Below are 27,753 nucleotides of genomic sequence, written 5' to 3' on the forward strand. Positions count from 1 at the left end.
GGCCGGGAATGTTGACAGTTTGACAACCGTCCGGACCTGCACTCCCCTCTTGCCCATAGATCGTCGTAGTCGGTCTCGACCTGGTCAAAATCGGAATCACCGTCCTCCTCATCGGCTGGGTTGCAAGCCATGTGGACACATTGGATTCCGTCGTCCATGGTGCTGACTTGCTGGCAATGACCCTAGCAATGATGTATTCTTGTCTGCCATTCACAAGAACGAGGCGTTGACCTCACCATCCATAGGTAGGCGCCTCCTCGACCAGAACAAACGCAAAGCTTTTCTTGTTGAAGTCCAGACTCGAGTCCCTGTATTTTTGAATCTTTCCATCTTGCTCTGCCTCCTGGCCACGCTCGTGGTATCCATCCTCCTCAGCGTCGAGAGCATCATTGACTTGGTCTTGCGTGTCCTCTTTGAGGTCCAAAACCCTACCTTTGACCTTCTCCGAGCCGTTGTACCAACCGCGGATCGGATGGTCGTCGGGATCGTCGCATAGGGTCTTCATCTCCGCGTATTTGTCGCCGTTCGCGTTGTCAATCTCTCGGTGAAAATCGAGTAAGCCAGGACGGAGCGCTTTCGAGATGAGACCACGCGCGGTTGGGGTGTTGATGTCGAGAACTACCTGGAGGGCGGGCAAACCATCCGAGGTACCCCAAATACACACAAAGTCGAGAACTAAAGGGGTCAACAGTGGTTAGCCAAGCTGCAGAGCATGTAGCGGATGTCTCGTGTTTGGATTGCACACACCAGTATCGATCTTGGGGATTCGCTTCGACGACAGGCAGTGGACGCGTAAAGTTACCTAACAGATGAACCGAGCCGAGGGATAAACCATGCGTTGGCGATGTGTCCGGGAGAGAACCTGCGGCTGCCAGCGCAACAGGTTCTGTCCTTTGCTGGCGAACCGGATTGGTCTCAAGAAGGGGTGGAGGAACAGTGTTGTGAAACGGGAGGGATGCAGCCCGAAGTCGCCAGAATCGTAGGTAGGTAGTGTGTTGTTGGGTTGGTGGGGACGTGGAGGGCACCGTGGCGTGGGGTGATGGTGGGGTTTGTCGCCATGGCTTGCTCCCGGGGTCGTGGTAACTTGGAGCAAAGCTCCCATGCAAGTACACCTGCACTTTTAAGTCGCTCCCACAGTCGGGAACATGTCTACCTTGAGTTGGATGGCAACGTTAAGTCTTTCGCTACCCATGTCATTGATGATCAAGTGGAGGGGCCTGGACTCAGGGGGTGGACTTGGGCGAGCGCAGCACGGACAGGTGACCCTTATCGCCTGCCTCAGGTACGTGCCCACTAAATCCGATCGGTACCTACCGATTTCTCGGTGTGAGATCGGTAGGTATCAAATTTTTCAGTGGGTGATCCCCTGTAGGGTACGTACTGCGATAGGTCTCTCGAATGGATCAGAGGAGCCCGCGATCATGAGAGAATCACAATGCACCTTGCAAGGCCCATGCTTATCAAGCATTGGCATCTAGCATATTCCAGCATGTGCTTCGTTCTGAGTCATTGAGTGCCATTACTTCGCAACAAAACGGGCGCTGTGCGACTTGCCGGGCTGGCGACTCCGCCGTTTGCATCCCCATCGGCTGAGATTGAGCAGGCCTCTCTTATGGAGAACAGGCAGTGGACAGCAGAGTGCTCAAGGGCTCGATCGATTGCAGTTCTCGGGTTGGCGTCGGTGTGAAAGCGACTGGAATGCCGAAAACCACCGCAGATCGGCCGTGGGGGCTCGAAATCCTTCTGCATGGATGGGTTCTCTGCCAGTCCCCAGTCAAGCGGCCCGGATGGCGGAAGTCACGATGCGTGGATAAAATCTACTCCTCCGGGTTGCCAGTCCACGATTCCTGCCGCGTTTCATTGATGAGCTGCTCGATTGTCTCAGAGTGGATCGCGCTTGCTTGGTCAAGGAGAGGTTGGCTACTTTGTGCGTCGTAGGCCGCCAACATGCGTTCCTGTGCAGCTCGTTGTTTACCAAGTCTCGGCGCACTCCCCTCGACTGCTGCCCATGGTGCTGAATGGCTGCCTCCAGGGGGTGCGCCGTCTTCCTGAAATCCGCAAGGAAAATCGACGGACTTTTGAATAACCGTATTGGCCAGGGCCTCGTCGTCAAGGTTGATGAGCTGGGCATCTTGGGTATTGTCCACGTCCATGACCTTCTTGATTGATTTCGCGGCATCCGTCCATACCTGCCTTCCATGAGCTTCCTTGTAGACATCGTAGAGCATTCCTCGAACATTCTGTGTTGTTGACGTCCTGTCAATTGGATTTCGGATGGTTCAAGTTCGGTCTCGACCGAGAGATAGTAGTACGAAGGCACGAGCTTCCAAAGCGGACCCAATCATGCCAAGCCATTGCGTGGGCAATCATGGCCTCCAATTCATTGGTTTTCTCCCCCAGTGGCCTGGGAATGCAGAGATCGGGCGCGGTTCAAACCAGAAACTACACGGAGAGGTGGACCTTGCGACTGGCCAGTTGAGGTTGTTGCTGTCTTCTCTCGTTCTCGAGAATCTCGTTGAGCTTGACTCATGCTTCGTCGGCCGAAAGGGACGCTCGCACAGGCGCGGAGTTGTAGGAATTTCGATCTTGAAAATCAGCCAGTCGGACGCTGCGATAGGGGTCGTCGGGCGGATGTCGCGTTGTGATTGAATCGATTTCAGGTCGAGGATTCTATCGAGAAGTCGACTTGCTGGATGAATCGCGGTCGATGCTGGACGAAGTTGCTGCAATCAACCAGCCTCTGTTATCTGTTTGCTGGTTGCCGCGACGCGAAGGAAATCGTGAAGATGTTTGGTGAAATTCTTCTCGGTCCCAACTTGGAAGGAACCTGCCTGCTTTAGGCCCGTGCCTGTGACCGGCCCTCATTGGTATGGAAAGCAAGTGCCTGGCTTCCAGAGCGTGAGGGAAGGAAAGAACAGTGGGCACTCCTTCCGTCTGGTTTCCTACTTGTTGGCGCAGGAGGTGGATGGCTGAGCAGGTCCGTTCAACAGACACTGGGTGTTGCATCATTCGGTGGGTGCCACGAGGCCCAATAGTTGCAACCGAGAATGGTGGCGAGGACTCTCGAGAGACGCACAAGAGCAAAAGAAATCGGCTGCATTCCTGATGCTGTGATCGACTTCATGACAGACTAGTCTTCTTCCGCCAAGTCCGCCTCAAAATTCGCGTCACCAGCTCCGAGCATCGTCTTCTTCCAATACCACCAACAGTACTCCGTCGTCGCCACAACCTTTGTCACCATGCTCGGTGGACTTCATTCCCAAGATATTATGCCGGCACCGTCGCCAACGGCCCTGCTTGCAGCAGTGGATTTCCGGACTTTCCGGACACTGCTAGCCGTTCACGAACGCCATTTCACCTCCTTCAATGCCCCAAATGCTCATGCGAACCCCGGACGTGACTGCACCAAATGGGGCTAACCGCCATGCCAAACCCTTCGTCCTCGTGGCCTCGGGTGGAAGTTGTGTTTGTACCAGGCTGCTGTCACTCTGCCTCCAAAAGCTGTCCAAGAGCTGTTTCGTTCCGTGTCATAGAACTCTTCCCCACGAGCTGGCTCTTTGATAGATTCTCTCGAGATCAGTACCCTTCGAGAGTGCCGTTTACTAAAGCGTCTTTTCTTGGAATGATGCAGCAAAATATGGTGAAATATTCTTGGCATTCATCTCGCCCTTCTCAGTTCAGTTGTCGTTTCTTCCCATTCGTACATAAGTGCCTGCTTGCGCTGGCCCATCGTCAGCAGAAGCCCATGCGACTCATCAAATTGTTTCTATGAATGACGAGTATCGCTTAGATATGTCGGCCTCAGTCTTTTCCACGGCCGGTTCTACCTTTCGCCCGCTTTGCCGCGTTCAAACAAGACATCCTGATTCCGTGCAAGATACTCTGGCGGACTTGAGGCTCCAAAGGCATTTCAGCCGGGGCCAGACGTTCCGATCTTGATACCGAGGACTCACACTTCTGTTTCTGCCATCCATTCGCCAATTGCAATGCCAAAGGATGATGCGGCTCAAGAGGTATTTGTCTCATGGGGATGAGCATTCCTGGGATTGCGAAAGAGCCCAAAAGCTTGAAGCCTGGCGTGGGACGTGGTTGGATCTGCAGATATGTTAGTTTCGGTGCTGGCACGCGCTCAAGAGAATACTAAGTGAGGCGATGGCTTGCCGTTGTTATTGTTCGGTTCATGGTTCGATACACCTTCAACAAATTGATAATAAGCTGGACGTGTGCACGCCAAAGGGTGCATGGCGCCTCATTTCAATTTCAGAGCAAACCTAACGATACACTCATTGCGAACTTTGCTTCCTCCTTTCCTCGTATACAAATGCTGGAGTCCCCAGACTGCTAATTATAAACTTCAACGTACGGTCTTGCACAGCCCTGGTTTCTTCACCCTCTTCGAAACTACCATGTATCTCATGCTCTATTAGAAGGAGGCGGGCTGCGTGATACTCCTCTGAACCTGTACCTAAGCCTCGTCATCCTCATCCATCTCTCCCTCCTCGTTCTCATCCTCCTCTCCCTCATTCTCATCCTTCCCTCTCACGCTCGTTTTCTTTTTAGACCCACATCCTGTGGTCGAACGATGTCTCTGCGGTATTTGTAAGCTGGGTTCCTTCTCGGTAAGCCACGGAGACAAAGTGGGACGTTTCGTACCTTCACCGCGTCTTTCCGAGAAAATCGCTTGTCGCAGCTCTGACATGGAATCCCTCCGGTTGATGAGCGCGAGCGCAGGTGCGTGTTTTGATGCCGATTTAGATCATAGTTTCTTGTGAAGGCTTTAGAGCACTGGGGACAAACGTGAAGGCGTGATTTGGGTATGCGTTGGGTACTTTGCGAAGATGTATTGGAACGGTTATTTTGAAGCTGGGTCTGAAGCTGGGTCTGAAGCTGGTTCTGAAGCTGGGTCTGAAGCTGGGTGGGAGCCTCGGTTGAGGATGCCTGAGATGGGCCGATGGTCTGGCTGGAGTTCCGGGGTCCTGCTGAAGCGGTAACTGACATGGCCGATGCCTCGGGTTGCGCAGCCGTCTGAGTATTTCTATGACCCCGTGGTGAAGAGATGTCACTGCAGCGGAGAATGTCGTTACTCAAGATTAGGGACCCCTGGGGCTGGCCAGCCGTACGATTGTTGGGACGAGCCTGCGGTAAAGACGTGCCCCCATAGCCGAGATTGTCAGTATTCGAGGTTCGCGACGTCTGTTGAGGATGATTGAGCGACTCAGATCTCCTGTTCCCCGGCGGATGTGTCTCCTGGACAGCCGAATGATCATTCCCATTAGAGGGTGCTGACCCCTGGGGTTGCGCAGCCGTCTGAGTATGTCTATGGTCCCGTGGCGGGAAGATGTCCCTATAGCCGCGGTAGTCGCCACTGAGGTCTAGGGACGCCTGGGGCTGCCTAGCCGAATGGCCATTCTGATTAGAGGGTGCTGATGGCTGTTGCGGCTGACCGAGTGATGCAGACCCTATCCCCCCCTAGGGATGAGTTGTCGTGGTCATTTCCCAGTTGGCTGTGGGTGGTGGCTGCACAGGCGTGTGATTGACCCTCGCAAGGTGAGGAGTATCACTGGCGAGGGACAGAGTTCGCGGCGCGGTGGCATTTGGAGACGAACGGGAGCGCTTTGGGGGAGAGGACCCATTGCCACTGCCTTCTGACTCGTGTTGCTTTCTGAGAATCTTCGTCATGTTTGTGTGTGGTTGACAATTACCGCTGCCCGATTTTGTGATGAATTGTGAGATGCTAAGTAATGGAAAACATTCAACGCTTGGAATATTTTGATAACTTATACCGGAGTGCAACGCTCCAAAGGTCATGGGCGAAGGTTCCTCTGTGATTGACCTTGAAGGTTCTTGAGACATGTCCGAGCCTGTCGCTGCGTCTTGTCCTTGCAAATGGCCTCATACCTCAAGGCGTGTGACATGATCGCCTTGCACCCTGTCCATGCACAAATGAGAGAGGAAGAAATGGGAGGCCAATCGTGTCACTGCTGCGATGATTCCGAAAATGACAGGGTGTGGCAAGCTTTCGCCGTTCCTTGGGGAACCCAAAGTTTGCCAGTCCGTCAAGGTGACACCTTGATTGGTCTCAGGACCCCTAAAAGGTGGCACTTATTGGATTGCCCAAGGCGGGAAGGGTGTGCCTGAACGTGCTGGCGGGAGCAAGTAGATTTCTGTGAGTGCGGCAGTCAACAAGGTGTGGCTGCAGGTGGTAACCTGCTGTACAAAAAGTATCGAGGTACCTAGGAGGGAAAAGAGAGGCGGAGAACGTGACGCCTCCGCGGGCCGGCCCGACCCGCGCTCGCAATGGTGGTGGCTGGAAGCTCAGACCGACTCGTCCGGGGACATGCATCCAACATGTCCGACCTGAGCACGACCTTTGCCCCAGCTGATATGGCTTCGGATGGCACACCTTGGGTCCCTGGGGGGTTGAGACGGGTTGAACCAGGCTGCATGGTGCAGGCGACGCACGAAGGCTGAAAAAGCACTCGGGATGGAGGCGTCGGTGGAATGTGACTGTGACAGCGCATGCGCAGGGACCGAGGCACCTTTGCGTCTCCTGTCTGTCAGCGGGGAGTCAATCAGACCGGAGGTCGTGGTGTGGGTACCTAAGGTAGCTGACGTTCAGCTACCCACTGTCCTCTAGGTAGCGGAGTGCTCGCACTCACAGGGGATGCGCCACTAGGAGCAGGCAGGGGAGGTGCCCCTCCCCCCTGTGTTTCCCATCGGTGCGGGCAGTCTTCTTGTGGCCGCTGATTCGGAGTTTCATCTAGGTACCCAAACACTTGCACGAAAGAGCACGCGCTGGCCGAACAGTAAGTACCACAGAATTGAATTGCCCTGTGAAGCCATATCTTGAGCCAAAGAGAAACGTAACCACACTCCCCCATCAAAGCCAAGCAGTCGCGGCTTTCCTGGCGGCCCCCGATGGATGGTCACTCTTCCGCAAGCCCGTGATCGGTGGCGCAACAAACGACTGCTCGACCTGCTACGTGCACCGTATCTCCACGTTCAATCTGGAGATGTCGCCAAATCCAGAAAAAGATTCCCGACGGTGCGCATCCCCAAGGAGAATCGGGAGCGCAAGGCAACGACTGAATCGGTCGTCTGGCAGTGACTGAGTCTGGCATTGGATGGATGGCAGTAATTCCACCTACCAAGGTCCCCACAGGTACCTTACAGGGGACGGTCCACTGGAGCAAGTTGGTACCTACCGATTCTACACCGAAAAATCGGGAGGTATCAATACAACTCCGCCAACGCTACAGGGGACAGTCCACTGAAGCAAGTTCCATACCTACCGATTCCACACCGGGCAATCGGTGGGTATCGATGCTGGCCCACTGCGTAGTAGGGACACGACAAAGACAACGGAATGTCGAAAACGACCCCTTTGGGTTGCTCTCATTCTTGAGCACCCAGATTCTTTTGCAGAACACTGGCGTCCGTAGGATTTCTTTTGACACATCCAATTGACACAGTGGTGCCCAGGGTCCTCAAGACTCGACCTGCACTAGCGAAGATGTTGAAAGCGGGGAATTTCTGCTCGTCTGATGGCCCTTGTAGAAATATTCGATTGTATTTTCGACGGGCTCATCTGGCAGTCTAGGTCTCGCAAGAGTTACGTAGGATATGACAGTCGACGCTCAAATTCTGCTACCTTCTTTCTTCCATGTTCTCTCAGTCCCCAAGTAACCGTGTGAATGCCTCAGAACTATCGTAACATATAGACGCGCAAACAATGTAGGGGAAACTCGAACTACTAGACATGGTGTGCCTCGAAGCGGAGGTATGGTTCCCAAACGGTGATGTGTTGCAGGACCGGCCGATCTCGAGACCCCTGCCACGAAGAGATGGGAAAAATGGAGTTCGCCAGCATGTTGTTGCCTACTTGTACGAGCAGATAGGGTCCCGACCGATCGAGGTTCGACAAATGATACAAGTTGGCTTGATTTCCAAAGGCAGTTCGTCGAAGCATACTTTGCATGCGACATGGCCTGGTCACGAGAGATGTCAGCTTGGTCCGTCGAAGGCAATCATGACCAATTTCCCTTACCACAAGTGAACACTACCATGTCGTTGCCGGCGCCTGAGCTCAAGCAAATGGGACACGGCTCGAAGAAAACCCTTAGAATGTGTTGGCTCGTGTCGCAGCAGCGGCCGGAGACCGATACGCAGGCTTCGCAAGCTTTCTTGAAACGGCATATTAGTAAAGTCAACAAAGCAGTGTGGGCAAAACGTACATGCTTGCAGTCGGCGAACAGATACCGGAACTGGGGGTCATCGCACTTGCAGCATCGGGAGCTGAGAAGCTCGCCATGTGACTGCAGCCATTCGGCCAGTTGGTTATGCAAGTCAACAGCATGCACGAGGGATGAGCGTATCTTGCCGGTGGTCGTGGTGATGTTACGTTGAAGCAACGTGACCTTGCGCAGGACGTTGTCGTGCGCGCGATGGTATTCATCAATCTGCCCTGCGAGCTTCTTCGAGCAACCCTTGGAATTGGACGCAGTGGCCTCGGGCTTCCCAAGGTCGGCATCGGAAACACTCTCTCGCCGGCGCTTGGTTGGGCGACAATCATCCATGATCGTTGTGGTTCGGTTCTGTCGGGATGGAAGATGTCGATATCGTGGGCGGGATTGACGAAATTGACGGTCTCGATGGCCAGAGATCAGCCGACGAGATGTCGAGCAGTAGAAGAGCCGCCGACCAAGCAGACTGAAAGAGGTTGGAATTGAGACCGGCTTGTGGGAGGAGGTGGAGAAAAAAAGGCTGTTCGAAAGAAAAGCGAGGTACGAAACGAGTTTGGCTGGATCGTTCTTGCAGACAGTACAGTCGAGCTCCTGATGCGAAATTTTCTGGAACGGCTGCCCAAGAAAACCTGCGAAGTCAAAAGCCGAAGCAACGGAAGTGGCAGGTGGGTTGTTGCCCGACTGCGGTGACGATGCTTGCCGTTTTGGGCCGCACACTTGCTTGAAGATTATCGAGAATGAGTGCACCTGGGTTGTGCCTGCCCGAACCTCCTGAGACCCTTCTTCAGCCAGCAACCACTGTGAACCGCAGGGAAAGCGCCCTTCTCTGTTGCACGGGCTCCCCCCCATGACGTGCCCGTGATGAAGCAGAACCCCGATGCCAGACGGCCACATTCAATTGCATTTGTATGGGCGGGCGACCGAAGCATTTGGCGGAAAGGATGCGATGGTTCTCTCCGAGACGAGTCATGCATTTTTTATCGTCAGGCAAGTGAAGAACCAGAAGTACTTAGAGGGCAGTCAGATGTATTACAATGGAGGACCCAGTAGTGTGGTTGAAGTAGCAAAGAATGAAGTTCGTACCTCCCGATTTCACAGCCAAAAATCGGTAGTTATTACGGGACCGGTATGCGGCATGGCATTGCCCAGTCGGGGACATCCGACATACATCCCGATTTACAGCGGTAAAATCGGGAGATGCCTTCTGTAAATACAGTGGAAACCTCCCGATTCTTAGCAGTGAATCGGGAGGAAGGACATTGCTGACGCCTTCCAGGTTCATGGGAAACGTCCCAGCACGACACGGAACTGCACAATTCCCAGTTAGTCAGGCCGACTGCTTGCTGGAACCTTTTGGTACCTCCCGATCCCACACCCAAAAATTGGTAGATACCTTAGGTACCTCCCGATCCTACACCGAAAAATGGGGAGATTTCAGGGGCACACATCTTACCGACCAGCTACGAACCTTGCAGTCTTTGGCCCGATTATTGATGCTGCACCCACCCCTTCCTCACGTCCCATCGCCACCCAATAGGTTTTCTTAACAAACGGGCCTCTCCTAGCTGTCCTCTTCGCAGTACGTCGAGTCACGAAGTCCCCAAGAGGCCATTGAGAACTTGGCCGCCACGCATGCTGGACCATGACACTGTTGACCACCAGAGTCATGCCCTGCCGCCTGCAGCCCGTCACAGCATGCCTTGATCTTCAGCATACCCAGGAAAATGTGGGTAGCTGCACAGAAACTCGCTTTCGTGAAGGTCTGGAAGCCCGCCGCCTTGATCGTTCCGCCAGGGAGAAGTAGGAAAGCTTTTGTTTATGCCGGGTGCGGCGAGCGGCGGGAACCCGTTCGGGAAGGAAGATGTAGGAGTAGGCACCATGGGAGATGGATCAAGTGCTGTGAGCTTTCCAAGACAATAATCTTCTGCTTGGAGAGCTTTTTACATGCCCCATGTTGCAGGCCGTGCCGGCTGGGCTGGTGAGAAGGAATTGCGTTGATATGCAACTCGGAAAGCCTTGTTGTACGAGACTCGCAAACCAACCGTTCGATTGATGTAAATTCGGGCAACAGAGTTTGCCACTGAGCATTCGCCTTACGACGTGCCGCTGGCAGCCATCAGGCAGCATCCAACGTGTGGAGCCTCTGCGCTGGATCTGTGCGAGGTGCGGTCGTCGACCAAGGGCCGCGGGGCAAGAGCAGGCTCACCGGAAGCAACCCGGACAGCTAGATCAGGGGCTTGGGAAGAAAACGAAGGTGTGGACATGGCGGTTTATCTAGATGGAAGGATCGTGGGATAAGCACCAGCTAGCCAAACTACTTCAACTTCAATGTGCGAGGCTGCCGGGATGGGTGCTACGATTGCACCCAAGACAGCGAGGGATGGGCGGAACGATTGAAGACTTCGCCATGCGCATGTGCAAGCTCCCTGCAAATGCGCCCGACCTCCTTGATGTCGACTTCGCACTTTCTCTGCCGACACCATGATTCTCGGCAGCTATGGAGAGCTTCACAATTATGGTCAGACGCAACGACGGCGCGAAAGCATGCGCCTAGATCGATCTGACCTCAAGTTGGTGGGACGTCTTGCATCTGCAGCCAAGTTTGGTCTTGGCAGCAAATTCATCTATCACGGCCTTCAGAGAGCGCTCCCACCTGGCGGGAAAGGTATCTGGAATAGCATACGCCAATAATCCACCGGGTTTGTGGGTAGCTCTAGCTGGATCTCTACGCAATGCCAGCCCATGGTGTGCGTTGACCGACGTCGCAAACAACGCTGGTTTGCTCTTCTTGGCAAAGGGGGCTGCCGTTCGGGCTGAACGGCTCGGCATGGTTGATCCGTATGGGCTCGCAGGTGTGCAATACCAGGGACTTTGTGTTGAGCGAGACGCTGCTTGTCGGAATTCGGTGCCTGCGCCGGCGGACCTGCGGCCGTGCATGTAGTGCCAGGTGATTTGGATATCATAGGCAGCGCTGCCATAGTTTGGGAATTGGGACTCGCAAGCTTTTCGTCGGGGTGATCGCGCGGGGCTCTGTGGCTGGAATGCGGTGACGAGGACGCGACAAGGATCGGTCGTGACGTTGGAAGGGATGGATGGACGAGGTAATAGCCGACAAATGCGCTGGAAAAGGTCGCGGACCATCTGTTGCGAACTGAGGTGAGTTGATGCTGCCTTTCGTCTGAGGCTTGGGGAGCAAGCCCAGGAGATGACACAGACCTTTGGGATACTCAGAACGAGATCATCGTCAAGGTGAACCTTGGTCGGGTGGTTTTGTGGACCCATGATGCGATCAAGACAACCGCCGATCCAAGAACAGCACTTGGACATGCACATCAACGACGTTCTTCAGACCAGGCAGCACCAATGCAGCCCCAAGGGAGCTCTTGGGCCACGGGGCTGCTGAAGACCAAGGCTGATCTTGGTTTTGCCGGTTTGGACGACAGTGCGGTCTGCTGCGTCGCCAGTCCTTGCTGTTGGCGGTGTGACGAAAACTTGATTTGGGATGACTGAGGCATTGACAGGGGGAATGTTGATTCGGGTGCTCGCAGCTCGGTGGGTACTGCCTGGCGCTTGCAATCCATCCAGGTATCCGTAAGGCACCCGGAAGGCACCCGGCTCTTAACGTGTCAGTCGGGTCGTGGATCTATTTGAAGCGAAGTAAGTACATGAACTCACTCAACCGGTGACCGTCGATAGAGCCGCTGAAACGAGAACCTTCCGCTCAATGGCTTCACCGAGAGACGGCCTCTTTTGCTGTTTTCGTCAGCATCGCCTGAGGCCAGGTTGGCATCGCGAGGTGCCGATGGTGACAAAGTCCGAGTGCACGCCTAACCCAGTACGTACCTTGCGGGGACCACCCGCTACAGGGCTACTAGGTACCTCCCGATTTCGCACCAAGAAATCGGGAGGTATCCCCTGCACCATCGCTGAGCTTACAGAGGGTACCTCCCGATTTTGGCGCTAAAATCGGGAGGTATCTTCCCATTTGTAGGGGTCCAGTGCCTGGGCTCCCGACTGTGGAGGGGATGCAGCAGCGGGAAATGCTTCCGGCCCTGTCCCTGGAGCAGATTTCCATCTTCCGAGTTTGTCGCGATCTTGCAAGGTTTTGAACCCAGTCCACACTCGTGTATGGTGCGCTGTCTCGTAGTACTCTTGGGTACATGCTGGAATTCAGGTACCTTACTCCAGGAGTCTAGGACTGTTGGTTCTCGCACCTCGCGAGCCAATCAGCAACGCCCGGTGACATTTCCCCCAAGCCTTGCTCAGGTTCGGGCTGGGCAACATCTGCTAAATTGGTTGTGGGCGGCAAACGAAAACCTGCAGACGGAGGTACGCGCCTGTAAACGAAACGATTTGCAAGGCCAGCGAGCCAGTTCATCTGTACTCGGCATTTTCCAGACAAAGCCAATCCCCAGGGCGCAATGACACTTGTCAAGGCAGTTCAATTGGGCGACTTGTCGCTTCCGAGAACACGCGGTGTACCTGATGTGCCAAAAGTGATGCACGCCCGGCCAGGTATGTGCCTGTTCGGGGCTTTAGTGGGTAGTGCACTACCTACAGCCTGTGGGTAAGGTAGCTGAAAGTCGGCTACCCAGACCGGGATCCCACACCACTCATTGGCCCGTTCGTCACTGGATGCAAGGAGCAATCCACACCAAGGGACCCATGAGAGGCAATATGCGATTAACAACAAGGTCGTTCATTGTTTGGGCAAGACGCTAAGAACATCTCAATGGAGAGAGCGATATTCTCGTTTGGTAGCTAATCTACGGGCGCGCACGAACTGCAAGGGGCGGTGTTGCCGCTGACTGCACCGTGTTTGACCAACTGCCCCCCTTGCGGTGATGGATGATACCTACCGATTTCCAGGCGCGAAATCGGTATGTATCTAGGTACCTACCGTGGTATACCCTTGATGAGGTAATGATACCTACCATTTCTCAGGCGTGAAATTGGTATGTACCCTCTTAGCCACCGCGCTGATTGGGTTGGCACCAGGTGGCTCTGCGTCACCCATGCGACCCCTCTGGATCAGCGTCAACGACCAGGTCCGTTTTGAGTTTGAGTGCACCATCCTCTAAAACCACCTGTTTACCATTGCCGCAACTTTGGACTTGGAATCTTCATGCAGACGCAATTGGCCTTGGCGGCTAGGAGAGTCACTTGTGCACGTTGCCGTAGTGCTGAGGGGAGGTCTTGGGGGCTTGTGGCGATTGATGGTGATGTAGACCCGCCCATCCGCCAGCCGCACGCTGCACCACGGCAGTCGCTTCAATCCGCGTGTCCTTAAACCTGCACGTAGCATCAAAGCAAAGCAATCGAGCCCTAGATTCATCCAGACATCCGGCCGCAGAGCAAATGTGCGATTGTTATGTGTTGAACGGTGGCACCTGCGAGGTGTCTCGGATCTCGGACGATTTGGGCATTCTGGCTGACTATGCTTGGAGATGATGCAGGGCAGCAATAAAGGTGTTACTCGACCATTCACCATCGTGGGGGACCACCAAGCTACTGAATGCCCGTCCCGATATATGAGTTTCAATTTTGGATTCCATGAACTCGAATTTTTGCCGTCGCTGTTCTTCCTAGTGTTTCTCTCCAAAAAGCATGCGCGGTTGTGAGGATGGGTGCGGCAGAGTCCCCAAGGATGTCCGCACAGACCACTACCCGACGCCCGACTTGGTGCGTGTCTTTCGGGCCACATCATTGGATGCCAACTTCTCACGGGGCCGTCCGTTCAAATTGACCAAATCAAAGCACCAATCCAGTGCCGAAGTCCATGCTAGTAAATATCTGGAAACTCGAGAGGTACAATCACATTTCCAACGTAAATGATGAACTAGGAAGCTGTGGTGCAGTTTTCGATGCTGTCTTCATGGCTTTTTGGGTCGAGATAGCGGGCCGAAAGAATGTGTACGGTGGCAAGCAGAGCGACCGGGAGCTAGAATCTCAATGGAGACTGGTGAAGCAACGGCAGCCGAGCATTGGGAGACTGAAGGTATGAGAGCGATTGAGAGTCGTGCCGCACAAGTCACGGAGCTGTCGTTCTGTGATTCTTCATGTTTCAGGTGGCGGTGGGGAGATCATTGCTAGATAAGCTCATCAAGGCTTCGATCGGGTGAGGTTTGCAGTCGAGATCGAAGTTGATTTTGACCGTGCGACATGCGAAGTTGTGTGCTCGGAGATTTGGGCGGTTCTGACACGATACAGATCAAGCGGGGCAGAACATCGCCGGCGGTCTGTCGACGGCGGGCTCGGCCATAAAAGGGCAAGGTGGGGATATCGGACTGTGACGGCAATGATGAGAGATTGGCGGTCGGGTTCAGTCGAATACTCCGCTTGCTCAGAGTTGCGAGCCATGGAGGTGAGACCTTATCGCCTCTGGAAACGTTGTGATGTGCGGAAAGCGCTTTCGCAATACTCCGTGCCATAGGTGTGGGATCGTACCGTGTGACGCGACAAGCTGCAAATTTCCATCGAACCACACTCCATGAACCTTACGAGAAACCTCAAGTCGCACAGTTGCCGTTATCGTTGTGATGTTGCTACCTCCCGATTCCAGGGCTGAAATCGGGAGGTGCCCTCTGAGTACAGCGACAGTACAGTAGATACCTCCCGATTTTAGCGCTGAAATCGGGAGGTACCGTCAGTGCAGTGGATACCTCCCGATCTTTGGCACTCAAAGTGGGGAAGCCATTTCTTCAGAATGCAATGCTCAAGTGTCCATCAGGGTTTGGACATTGGTTCGGTGGAGAGCTGAATGACTGGCGACATGCATCTGCATACCTTAAGAAAGGGACTCGTGGCGACGAAACGGTCGACTGATGGACGCGTGCCAAGGTAGCGGTGGTGAATGCGTGGATCATGACTGACCTTCAACGGTGACCTTGCGAGCGGTCCACTGGCTAGAGCGGGCCTCCAAAGCTTGCTTGGAGCTCCACTGTAAACGCACGAGGAACCACGGAAACACATGTAGTCAGATTCTTCAAAGTCAGACACGGGATCAGGCAGAGATGCAGGCATGTTGGAGAACAGTTCAGGCGGGGCGATCGTCTGTCGTCCTCGTTGTGTTTGCGCACGGCACTGTGTTGCAGTGACACCAGCAATGGGAAGGACACTCACTCACTCAAATGGAGGCTTGTGTGTGGTGCGGGTTGCGGTGCCCAACTGGCTTAGGGGAGGTAGGTGACACTTGGGATTGGTTGTGCCTCCCGGTCAGCAAAGATCTGGTGGCGCCATCAGGCAGTCGGTCAATCGACCAGCGAAGTGCACTCGACAAGGCAGGTTCCACTGGTCCAACCTGCCAAGGTACCGATTTCTAGCTGCGGATTCGGGAGGTATCGGCTTCAATCACCGGCGTTGGCCACGAAGCCTTCCTCATCTCCCGACGTTTAGGAACATGGCTGCCCGCAGTCGACCGACCTGCCTCAGGTGACATTCCCGAGTAATTGATGGTCGTCAGATTAAGCAGCCTGCGGAGGACCATCGGCACTTGCAGATCCCTGCGCCGATCGGGTCGAGGCGTGGAACGCAAAGGGTCTCTGACCCACCGGTTGGCAACGGTGCAATGCGTGGCTGTGAATGGACGGGAACCCAAGTCTTGGCCCCACTACTTCAAAATGTACCACATTTGTGGTACATTTTGCTGCTGATTACATAAGGCAGGCAGGCACCTGCAGGCAACGACGTCACTGGTGGATTGGAGCCTCCCCAAGGGACTCACACCCCAGCACGTCCTGCACCACCTCGCGGTCCAGCAAGGTCGCCCGGCTGACCGCTGCCTCCACATCAAGAGAACAAGCACAAGTCCGCGAGGCCTTCTTGGCCCTCCGCTGGTCCTACGAGTGGGGGCCCACTTGGCGGGACGGAAGTGAGCCTCCGTGGATAGCAGGTTCCTGCCAAGTGCTGCTCCACTGAGGGTTTCCAGCAGAAGCTTTAGAAGAGTGCAGGGTGGCGTTCATGTCGGCATGTGTGAATGGTCCAGTGCGGTTAGTGCATGCCTACCTTAGCTCCCAATTTGTGCGCTAAAATCGGGAGGTATCTTCTGTAAGTACAGTGACGGTGTAGGTACCCCCCCGTTTGTGGGGTGCAATCGGGAGGAAGGACTTTCCTCCCACCTTACCTAGGTACCTACCGATTCCACGCCTGGAAATCGGTATGTACCCGGTGGACCTTTACCATAGAGGTTTGTCTGTGATCCACCCCGGCCCTTGCACATGGTCGTTGCAGTCGTCCGGCAGTCAAGAAGGTGTCCGCAAGGGAGGGGAAACCAACAGGCACTCAGACATGAACGGCAGCAGTGCTAGACCCACTAAAGAAGATTGATACCAACCGATTTCCAACCTAGAGATCGGTAGGTACTCCCATCCACTCGCCGGAGTTGAATGGTACCTACCGATTCCACACCCGAGAATCGGTATGTACCTAGGTAGGTTCCATCCACTGAAGGCTAGGTAGGTAAGCAACGCCAGGCTCTCAGGCGCCGCTCAACTAGTTCCGCGGCCGCGGGGCTGCCTCGAATAACCATCCACTAACATTCTCCCAAGCAGCGCCAAAACGGTTGCCGGTCGACTCTATGATCCGCGCCGCATCCTTCGACGCTGTCCACGGGTGTCGCTGAGCGGCCGCGAGACAAAAGAGCCTTTATTTCAGACCAGAATCCCACCCAGGCTGGAGAAGCTGATGACTGCGTTTTGCGAGAGACCCGGCAAGGCGACCAACTTGATTGAATGCATCTGCGCCTCCAACCCGAATCAACGTTTCCCTTCGTCAACAACACTTCCATCGCCTCCTGCAATCGATTAGTTCCTCAGGAGGCAGCAATACTCAATGCAGTCTTTCATCGTGTAGGCCGCAGCCAATACCCTTTGGATGTTGCAACGAGATTCTGACGTGCACCAGTTGAAGTACTTTGCCCCTCCGAATAACGATCGCCGCGAACAAAGAACACAAGACCCAGATACCATGACGACCAAACTTCCAACAATCGTGTCCGCCAACACAAGATCGATCGCGAATCCAGTCATACGGATGCGATTCTAGAGAACACCGCGCAACATGCAGTCGAATAGCTATACAAGCCACCCGCGGTCGCCCAAGAACGCAACCGTGGAACGGCACGTCCCAGATTTCCATTGTCGGTCCGCTTCAGGCCTTGCCATCCGACTCGGAACACGTCAAGTACTCGGCTAAATTTTTAAAGAGTTGCCCGTCTCTACGTGGTTTGCCCGCTGCCCTGTTGCCATCAAGATCCCAACACCCGCGATGACCTTCTCAAAATACCCGATTCAACCATCTAAACAACCACGCCACGACAGAATCAGCGTCTCGCAAGAAAGAGATTGCTTGTGAACACGTCGAGCACATACACCCTACAAGCCTTGATATCTCGCTTTTTGGAGCTCTGCCTGGAGGCTACAATCGTGATTTGCACTAACAAGCTGCCGCTGAAACCTTCGACGCCGCGTTAAGTCCGAAGATGAAGCAGCATCGCGGTTGCATCAAGCGAAAGTACGGAGCAGGCAATCCTCGGCCCGGTTGACAAAAAAGTCTTTGGGTTCAGCTGCTCCATCTTGACCAAAATGCGCCATGAGGGAACAACATGTCGGTTTTGTGCGTGAGGTATTGAGGTATTTCCGGCCATTACAGGTACGTCTCCGAACGCTTGAAACTTCCCGTTTTGACCTGCGGAGGAGCAAACCCACCCTCCATCGATCAGGCTGATCATCGAGGACTGTCGCATTCAGGGAAGCCATGGCCTCGGCAAGTTACCTTTTTGAGGCATTGCCATTCTTGCCGATGTACCTCAAACAAGCATGGTAGGTTGCAAATGGGTCTTTCCTTGAGCAAGCAGAGCCGCAGTAGAGGATGTCTATTCAGCCAGTCGATGCGAGATTGCGCGCCCAAACGCAGAGCATGGGACGGACCACCACGAACCAGATCAAAGGTGAACGACGTCGGCAGCGAATATCATCCGACGCGAGAATCTTCGTACCTCGGTGTCAAAATGGTGGTCTTGTCCGCGTGATCTGCAATACAAAGATGTTGTGGACGGTCAGTACCCCGCGTCGTTGCCACGGCGGGCGGCTATCAGTAGCAAACATCGACGAATCAGTTGGATTTCCAGCTGCCCGGGCAAGCTACCCCGATTGATCGAGACGTTCCGGTTTGCGATTTGCAGAGAAGACAGGGAAAAAGGTGAAACGAAGGATCGGCGGTTGAAGCTCAATATGTGAATTTGCTGGACGGCGGAGGATATGTACCCAGGTTTCCAGGGTAGATTGAATGCGCGGTCTGATGTCGGATTCCTCAAGAAGCCTGAAAGTGGCGTGCCAGTGAGATGGAGCAGCAAAATTTGCTGTTTCGTGGTGATGATGGGGGTAGGTGTCTGCAGCGACCGAGATGCCCGAGACGTTTGCGGCACGGGAGGCTGTGTTGGTCGCCGTATGAATCCTAGATGCTCTGGTGGGGGACTGACAATTGGAGTGTCCGCTACAGGGGTGATGTTCTTGGCCCGACGGACGGCAGCCCAGACAATGCCGAGCGAGCGCCTGGATTGGCTTGCAAGACGAGAGGCTCTAGGTGTCAGGGCTTTTGCAGGGGCTGTGCAATTCGCCGCTGGAGATGATGTGGCGGCATTGGTTGGCGATCGGCAGCACTCATTGACCTCCTGTATGACTTTGTCTGTCTGCAGGGAAGCTGGTCAACACTGTGACGGGAACCTCTAGTAGTCGCCTCTTCCCACCTTGCACCCGAGATGGTACAACGTGCTTTCGTTGTATTTGACTGTGACGGCTGCGAATAACTGTGGTGTTGATTCCGTTGTAGGCGGCATTGTGATGGTGATGGCGATGATCACGGCAAAGGCCTTCCAGGTACGACGTGGGCGAGGAGGAAAGGGGTAATTGAAGTGGGAGAACTAGCGAATGAATTTGGATCTCAGCCAGCCCCCCTTGCCATTGACTGACGCCTCCGAGAGACGGTTGTGTTGCAGATTCCCATATCTTGTGTCTTTCCGTCCTAGTCGTATCATATTGACGTATCTAACAAAGGAGACAGAGGTCGGTTCGGAAATCCAATTCCTTTCCTATCCTCAGCATCAGTCAACGCCACACACCCATCCATCTCAATTACAGCCCTACCAAAGACCCCAGCATGGACAAGGGACCACATGCCTTGCGACATCATCTTCAGCTAACCAACTTTCTCTCCTGCTTCTCCTTCCGTTCGCAAAATATCCTAGCTGGGCCAAGACAGCCTGAATTACGATTGCAAAGCCTCCGACGGCCACAGGCGCATTTCACGCTCAACCAGGTGTCCTATTAGACCAAGGGCTTGTCGATGTTACGCTCACCTTCTTCGTATCATGCGAGCCAATATCTGCGATCCCCACGTCTTCACCCTCCTGGTGGCCCCCGCCCGGCCGCAGCGACAAAAGCTCATGCGTGCAGGCGGCCCTGCCGCCGAAAAACGTGGAGTTTCCGGGTGCGCACGAAATTTGAACCATAATCAGCCCCGGCCGCGCAAGACTCACTTCCGGACAGGTTCGCTTCCTTCTTGGATATGCCAAAAGACGTACGCCTCCATGTACACGAGACAAATATCCCCGCCACGTCCCATGACAGGCTGGTCGATTCCTCACAGACCTCCCGAGCCCCAACGTGCATCATGGTTCTTGCGATCGGAAAGATAATCGACCTTCAGGTATTGGTAACTCCAGATATTGTTTATCCTGCTCTCGCAAGTCCTGAAAGACCCGAAATGTCGTCGGTACTCAAAAGCCAATGGTTTAGAAAGCCGTCAAAGCCGCGCGGGTCAAATGAGCAGGCGCAAACTATGCTTTTGCGCGAAAGAGGTAGCAATTCAAGGATCAGCTCCGGCTTTGAGACAATATATGATCTTGACAGCCACCCATAGCTGCCACGATGGACTTGCTCGTCGTAATACAGAGGAGCGCGCCAAACTTGACTGTCTGGTCTTCTTCATCTGTTCATTATTGCGCAACACCGACAGACTGCACCGTCAGGGGAATGAATAGCACGATGGACACACCACGGGCGACCCAGCTCGTTCTTGCAGCGAGTGATGATGGACACATGAAGCACCACCCGAGCTATGCCCCTCGCTGCATCTCACCTAGCTACACAGTACTGACCCGACCTATATGGCAGATATTGTCCATTCTAGTACGCTTGTAAGCTAGTCCGTGGTCCCGCAGCACCTGTTCTGGACTGCGTAACTTGTACAGATGCCGAGACATTCGATCTGCACGGCAGAACAAATAGATGTGGACAGGAACGACGGGGGAGGAACACCGGGTGCAAGTCACCGAGGACACGGCATGGTCCCAGGACGAGCGTGATTGAAATCTGCGATATTAATGATGAGTACACCCGCGAAACAACCGTAGCTGCGCATCCCTGTTTTAAAGAGGTGGAAATCGCGATCATGATAGCCTAGTGCGCCTCCGGCCGAGAGCAAGTTCCTTGCGGAAGGAAGGCATCTTTTTGCCCCTTCATGACGCATTTACAACACGACGAGAAAGATCTGGAGACTCATGCAGGACAGTTGGGAGCCCGAACAGCAGACTACCCTGACTGACACGCTCCAAACACTGTTTGCCCAACATTAACCCGATATGTTGGACATGCTGACGAAATTGCATTAAATGACCCTTTCCACTTGCGCAAGTATCATTTCAAGTCAACATATAACACCTAAGAGATGGCTTGATCAGTGTTCTTCTAATGAAAACGTCTAACAGACATCTTCGAGCCCGCCATCCCGCCAACAGATAATCGCTCCATCAATCAGGAGAGCAGCCGTTCGTTTGAACTGTGTGGTCAATAAGCTGCCGGCCGTTTCCTCAACAGGCCATTCATGTCAGTCTAGATGTAAACCTCAGCTTGGGCCTTGGGTGATGCCTTTCTCGACTTCCGGTGTGTCATGGACTTCAGGCTTGGACCCTGGTCTGTCAAATGCCTCCACCTCACGGCGAAGTGGTATCCTTGTCTTGACCCACTCGGCTAGCTGTATCGGGTCTTGCTCCCGCCCCTTGAGATTTCCGGAGCGAGGATCCTTGGGGTGCAATCCCGCGAAGGTGCGCTTCCAAGCCCGACAGAAGTTCGGAAACGGACTTGCGATTCTGGCTACATGGTCAGCATCAATCGGTAGACCTGTCACATACGACCATACCCACTGGAAAACTCGGGATCCCGTCCGCTCTCCCATAGATAAGCCAGTGAGGGCTGGATTAGTAGTTGGGTCGGTGACGACCAGCGAATACCCGGTGTTGTATGTTTTTTGTCTGATTCATCTTTTTGCTCTGCTGTATGAGTAACGCTTTCTCCCCGGCTCACGGCTTCGGTAGCGAACGAGCTATCACGAACATCAATACGGTGAAGGAGTTCAGACTTGGGGCTTTTTTGCCTTGGGGCGCAAGACATCTTGGCTGCAAAGCTTGTCGGCGACAAGGAAGTGCTTGAAGACGCGTCTCGTTGTCGTCACTAGCGTCTGCTGCTGAGTACCACAGATGGTGTTGAAGGCAGATCTGTCCCCACCTCTGGTGGACATGACATCGCCACTTGACTGCCACGAAGAAAATCGACGGGAGAGGTGGCAGGAAGCGTGATGCAGTGCCGATGGCGTAGTTGGCGGACAACGCTTCGATGGATACTTGGTGGTTGAAAGATGGATACGATGGAGCAAATAGCCAGCTATTTTAAAGCTGCTTGCCGAAGGCCTCACATTTCCGAATCACTCGTGTTTGTGAGCTGCATGACATCCATCCAGTGGCAAGCTATGTCAAGTTCGGTGCTTCCGGGGAGCGACGCTGTGGTGCGCTTTGCGGGCAGTTTCGGGCAACCTCCTGTACAAGCGTGATAAAACCAAGCTGGTGATGCAGACAACGACGATGACGGCGAGTAGAAATAGTCAGTTACGGGTGAAAGACGACGCAAACAGTACTTGGGTTCCAAGACTAGCTTGGATTCCACGACGGCCAGACGCGGCAGCAATTGGATTGGACGGGGAATTGAATGCCGTGCTTCCGGGAGCTGGTCACCGCTGACGGCGCAGGGACAAAAGGCGAGGCTTGAGCTGGCTAGCTGGACAGCCGGGTAGACGGGTAGATGGGTTGTGAGGAGGGTCGGAAGGATGACGCAGTCGCACCGAGGTGGCGGTATTCGAGCGGCACCGGGGGTCAGAGGATGGCCGGGGGGGAAGGGAGGAGGAGGTTCGCGTTCTTCACGAAGGAGACGGATGCAAGATGTGGATGAAGAGTAGTTGGAAGGGAGTATGCCAGCATCGACCAAGGTATCGGAGGTAGCTACAGGTTTGCAAGCCGTGTGCATCACAACGAAGTGATCCAGCAGAAGACGTCAAGACTTGGGGGTCTGATACTGACCAAAACCCAGCATTTCCAAACCTGAGCACTTGATCGTGGTAAAGAAACGTGAAACCAATAGATGAATACGCGTGATCCCTTTGTGACGGACTGCCCTGATGATACCGCTGATCAAATTGGTGCCGACCCTCCTCGATACATCCACCCGCTAGCTCCCACCATTTCCAAGCTCCAGGCACTGTCTGCACAGTCTGCCTCTTATCAATTCTCCAACCAACCTAGCGTGCTTGTCGAGGCAGCAGGATAGGCCGGATTGCGAGGTTCGGAGTCTTGCAGGCTACGGTCTCGGTGGGGTGACGGCAGCTTTGGCTAGGTTGTCCACTGCGCCGACAGTGGGGAGGTCGGCGGGAGAGGGTGAAGCATGCCGGTTTTCGCGCTCGAGGTAGTCGGTTTCTTGATTGTTGGAGCACCGAGGGCCATGATCTGTCGGTATCTGTTGAGCACCCGTCACCCGATGGTCTCGCTGAAGCGACGCTATGGGTCGGTGGTGTGTTGACTACGGGGCCGCTTTTGGGGCTTGCAGTGGAGTGTTCGAGTGTTTTGTCGTTCCGAGAGAAGTTGGGTTGATAATAAATGTGGCGCCTGTTTGTGAATGACTCTTGTGGATTCACGTTGCGCGGAGGAAAGAATACCAGCGAAGGAGAAGTCGCAAAGCACTCACTGGGAGGCTTCAGCAGGTGAAAGGGCATTGTCAGCGGGCAGGAGCCGCTCTCCCCTTTAAAGTAGGCACCGTCAGCGCCAGACGTAAACCACTTTACAAACGGCAGGAGCGAAGCTTTGCCGGCATCACCCAGACAGAGGTGGCCAGCCGACATTTCTCTCAGGTGTCGCCGGAGGTGCCACCAAGATTGACAGGACACATTGCCTTTGTCGCTATTTCGCGTCGGATCACCTCATCTTGCCTTGTCTCGCCTTGAGTTTCTTTGTTCTGCTGTCGTCCTCCCCTATTCACCTGTGCGTTCTCAGATCTCAACCCGCCAGGGATTCCAGCGATCACCAACATCCCCGCCGTCCCCGCCGTCCCACGCAAAAGGATACCTAGGGACCAAGACAAATGGGGACGCCAAGTTTTCCCAGCTTCGAGGATTCGCCAACACCAAAGGACTGATTCCGGTCGATCGACTCCAATACATGCCATACCGCAAGGACTTTGACGCCGTCAGGGTCAGCCCAGGCTACTATTCTGTCAAGTCCATGTTCTTCCTTTTGGTCTGGGAACCGCCAACATGCGGCCCTCAGGAATACTAACACCCTCGCCAAGTCCGAAGCGAAAGCCAGGAGCAAGCCCGACTCCCAAGCCTGCATCGTCATGAACGCTGCAGCTGCTACGAGTCGCACAAGCTCCGACAATGCCGAGGTAGTTGCAGTCAATAGGCGATTCCCGCAACCACCTGTCAATAAAGCACTCTTTTTCAACCCAACTCTTCTGGACCTGTCTACAATATACACTTGAGATTGCTCACAGGGTCTTCACCTCTCTCTACGTCGTGTCAAGCTCTGCTCAGGCCTCTTCATCACCACGAGCGTCTCCGCGAGGATCTCAGCTACAAGCCCTCTATTTCCAAGCGCGCCCACTTCCTGAACCTCTGCCTTTGATGATGATAAAGAGGAAGAGGATAAGCAGCCTGAGTCTGGCCGTGGCCGAGACAAAGACAAGCAGAGGGCTTGAGTTCCGCTTTTCGACGAGGGGTCTGTCACCAGCAGCCGTCACATGGACGATGAAAAGGGCAAGCAAGTTTCCGCAGTGTCCTTCAGCTTCAATCAAGAGGACGCTCGGAACCTCAAGTTAAGCGATGATGATGAATCACAGCTGGATGAGGCGTGGGGTAAGTGAGCTGGGACGATCATCACTCTACCGGTGCCTATGTGCCAGGTTAGCAACGACAGTCTTTAGCCCATCGCATTGGATCAGTGTCACATTGAGGTCTTGGTGGGCAGGTAATGCAAGAGGCATCAAATTAGAAGGATATTTGAGTACCAAGGGCACGGTTAAGTAGCCCGTGGATTTAGCCCGTTGATTAACCGGCAACTTCGTCGAATGCCGCGGCGCGTCTCCTTTGGAGGTCACGGGTGAAGACCTGACATCTTGATCTTGCGGAACCGAGAGTGTGGAACGGAGCTGTTGTCATTCTCTGAACTTTCCCTTGCGGCTTTACTTCGTCGTCCGTTCCATGTCCCAGCGTGGTTCGATCCTCGGTCGTGGCACAGATCGGCACGATGTAATGAGGATTAGGTCTGCATTGAGCAATGGCAACCTGTAGGCTATACTGCTGGGCGGAATTCGAAATCCATGATGCAGCGAGTAATAAATTATTGTATCGGTCGAAGTACTCAGGAGGTTGGGAACTTGGACAAGGCATGAGCTGGATCCGTAGTTTCGTGGGCAATTTCCCGTGGAGGCATTGTCAACGCTGTCTTGTTTGCAATTGTCGCAGAATCCGCATTCGTGATTGTCGTCAAAGCGGAGCGTCAGGTAGGGTTTCTGGCCTCAGGGGGTTGCGTTGGTGAGTAGGTACTGCCCTAGCGCAGAAGGCAACCTTGACAGGGGGGCTCCCAGCGGATGGCCCACTGAAAGGATTGGTACCTACCAATTTCGCACCGGGAAATCGGGAGGTATGGATTTGGTTTAGGGGCCCGGGCAGTTTTTCGCCGTGCACTCAGTACCTACCTCTGCGGGCCTCACGGATAACTAACGTGACGCGTCGCGTTGGAGCGCTGAATAACCCAGTAGAACACCACTTCCGCCCATGCTGGCCAATGTGCTGCTCTAGCAATTGACAGAGCCTTGGGCGCCTCCAAAGCCCATCGCCCGTCTTGCTTGTCGGTTGGTGATGGCTTGCAAACCACGACTGCCCAATTCCAGGGCGCCAGCACTTGAGCGCGGGCGGTCAAGGCTCCCAAAGGGAAAAGAAGATTTAGGCGGGGAAGGTGGAGTGACGTCACGCCGGTACGTTGGACAGGCACCTCCAGTGTCCTTCCATTGCACCGTCGCGACCGCTGAATCTCATCTCCACTGGAAGGTGTTGAGAGCGCATCTGCCTCGCCAAAAGAAACAAAAAAAGTCAGGCGCGTGTTCGGACAAAGTCATCCATTTTGGTTCATTGCCGAACCAGCCGATCTCACCAACTCCAGCTAGTGTTCTGGCGCACCGTACACCACTGACTACCGGCTCTGCAGAACGATTGCCCCGAGAGCCGCTGAGTCGCAAGGCATCCCTGTCTCACAGGCCAGGCCGGGCCGGGCCGCTGTCATCTGCAGGCGCAAGAAAAAAAGGAAAAAAAAAAACAGTGCACGCTGGGTACTGAACACCTTATTTCAACTCCCACGCCTCCTGACAACATCTTCCCGAGGCATTCCGATCGCTAACTACCACAGAGAGAGCACCTGCTGCCACCCGAAACACCAAGGAATGTCCTCAAACATCCACCACCATCTGCATTCATTCCACAAAGAAACAAAGCCAACTGAAAATTGCCTGCCTGAGCACCACGATGGATTGCCTCTCGAATCTCCCTCCTGAGATACTCTCCGGCATCGCCGAAGCCCTTGCCTTTCCTGATCACAACGCCAATCTCGACCTGCGCAGCCTGGCTCACCTGGCTCTCGTCTCGCGCATGCTGCACGGCGTCGCGAACCCCGTTCTCTACAAGCATGCCATCCTGTGGGACTGGTATATGCTCTGTCCCGGCAGGTCCTGGATGTCAGTTTCCATCCACCCAACAAACTCCGTTGCTAACGGCGCCAGGCGGTTTCTGCATGGCAGTCGGGCCATAAGCCCCCCAGACTATCGACGGCTCTTTGGGCCTCCAATGCCAAAGTGAGCAACCTTCTCTCTCCTCAAACTCCCCCGCGCGTTTCTGACGATGGCAGAAAACTTCCAGCCAATCGGGTAGGTGTTCTCATGGCCGCTGCGCTCTCCGGCGATCTCGTTCTCCTGTCTCGTCTGGTTGCCCACATTCCGCACGTCCTCCGACCTCTTGACACCGCACGAGTCTTGTCCGCTGCATTCTACGTCCCCTGGCGGTGCCCGACCAAGCTCCACATGGACTCCGAAGATGGCCAGCCGTATGCCACTCTCCTCCATGCAGCCGCAATGCGAGGCGACGAGGACATGGCCCGCTGGCTTCTCAAACGGCGAGTATCGATTGACCCCAGCGCGTTGCTGGATTGTCTCTGCCCATCGCCCTACATGAATGCTATTTGCACGACAGGCATGTGGTCTGCCGGAGGTGGCGTCGAGCCAACATCCCTACACTTAGCGCTCGCACACGGGAACGAGGCGATAGCCAAACTTCTGATCAGCAAGGGAGCCATATGGGACCGGCCGCATAGCAGCTGTGGAGGTCTCACGGGGCTGCATGTGATGGCTGCGGGCCGCATGGTGGAAATGATGGAGTGGACCATCGACCAATGCCACGGCCCGCTCCGAGATACGATTGCACGCAATGGACCAGTTCACGACTGGCCAGACGAGGCTGGGTGTTGGAGCCTTCACTACGCTTGCTTCTCGGAGGATGTCAAGGGGAGAAGTCAGGACGGAGAGGAAGGCGAACCTTCAGCTGTGCACATGGTGTCCAGACTCGTAAGGCTGGGCGCGTTGGTCGATACGACGGACCGCGCTCAAATAGCACAGCGCGTGTCGGACGAGAGAAAACGGATCGAGGAAGGCCCCAAGCCGCACTGGAAGTTTGACAACAGCGCTGACATTGAGTGGGCGCAGCGCATTGAAGATTGGAAGCATCACGAGATTCCGATGCCCAAGCCGGCAGTGTTTGCAGCACAGCGCAATCGATGGCGACTTGCATGGATAATCTACAGGGCGGGGTCTGTCTGAAGAAGGCATCTGGATGGCATGGCTTATGGTGCCGGCAGCTCTCGCTCAGTGTTGTCGCAAGATGCCCCGGGGGACACCTCACTAATGGGCACAAAGCTTCGTCGACATTTTAGCGGAAACACGGCGGGCGGGTGGTTGGGACACACAGAACGAACGAGAAAGGGAGGTGACACTCGTGGAAGATGGCAGTGTGCTTTCGTGGACTCCACTCTTGGGCATTTGGCAGAGACGAAAGTGGAGCACTCCCAATGACGACATCCAATGCTGAGAGC

At 54.5% G+C, this 27,753-nt stretch overlaps 2 protein-coding genes across 2 annotated transcripts; both read right to left on the reverse strand.

Moving 5' to 3' along the window:
• Nucleotides 1-232: 232 nt before the first annotated feature.
• CGCS363_v015095 (uncharacterized protein) lies at nucleotides 233-1,059 on the reverse strand (the record flags this gene model as incomplete). Its single annotated transcript, XM_036646944.1, has 2 exons — nucleotides 233-675; nucleotides 1,026-1,059. 2 exons carry the CDS (start codon nucleotides 1,057-1,059, stop codon nucleotides 233-235), a joined length of 477 nt encoding a protein of 158 aa, XP_036487838.1.
• Nucleotides 1,060-8,119: 7,060 nt separating this feature from the next.
• CGCS363_v015096 (uncharacterized protein) lies at nucleotides 8,120-8,576 on the reverse strand (the record flags this gene model as incomplete). The annotated part of the gene is made up of 2 exons (XM_036646945.1): nucleotides 8,120-8,179; nucleotides 8,235-8,576. 2 exons carry the CDS (start codon nucleotides 8,574-8,576, stop codon nucleotides 8,120-8,122), a joined length of 402 nt encoding a protein of 133 aa, XP_036487837.1.
• Between the last annotated feature and the right edge of the window lie 19,177 nt (nucleotides 8,577-27,753).

This window comes from Colletotrichum siamense, assembly GCF_013390195.1.
Source record: "Colletotrichum siamense strain Cg363 chromosome Unknown KSG_Cg363_contig16, whole genome shotgun sequence".
In the NCBI taxonomy this organism is placed as follows: Eukaryota; Fungi; Ascomycota; class Sordariomycetes; order Glomerellales; family Glomerellaceae; genus Colletotrichum; species Colletotrichum siamense.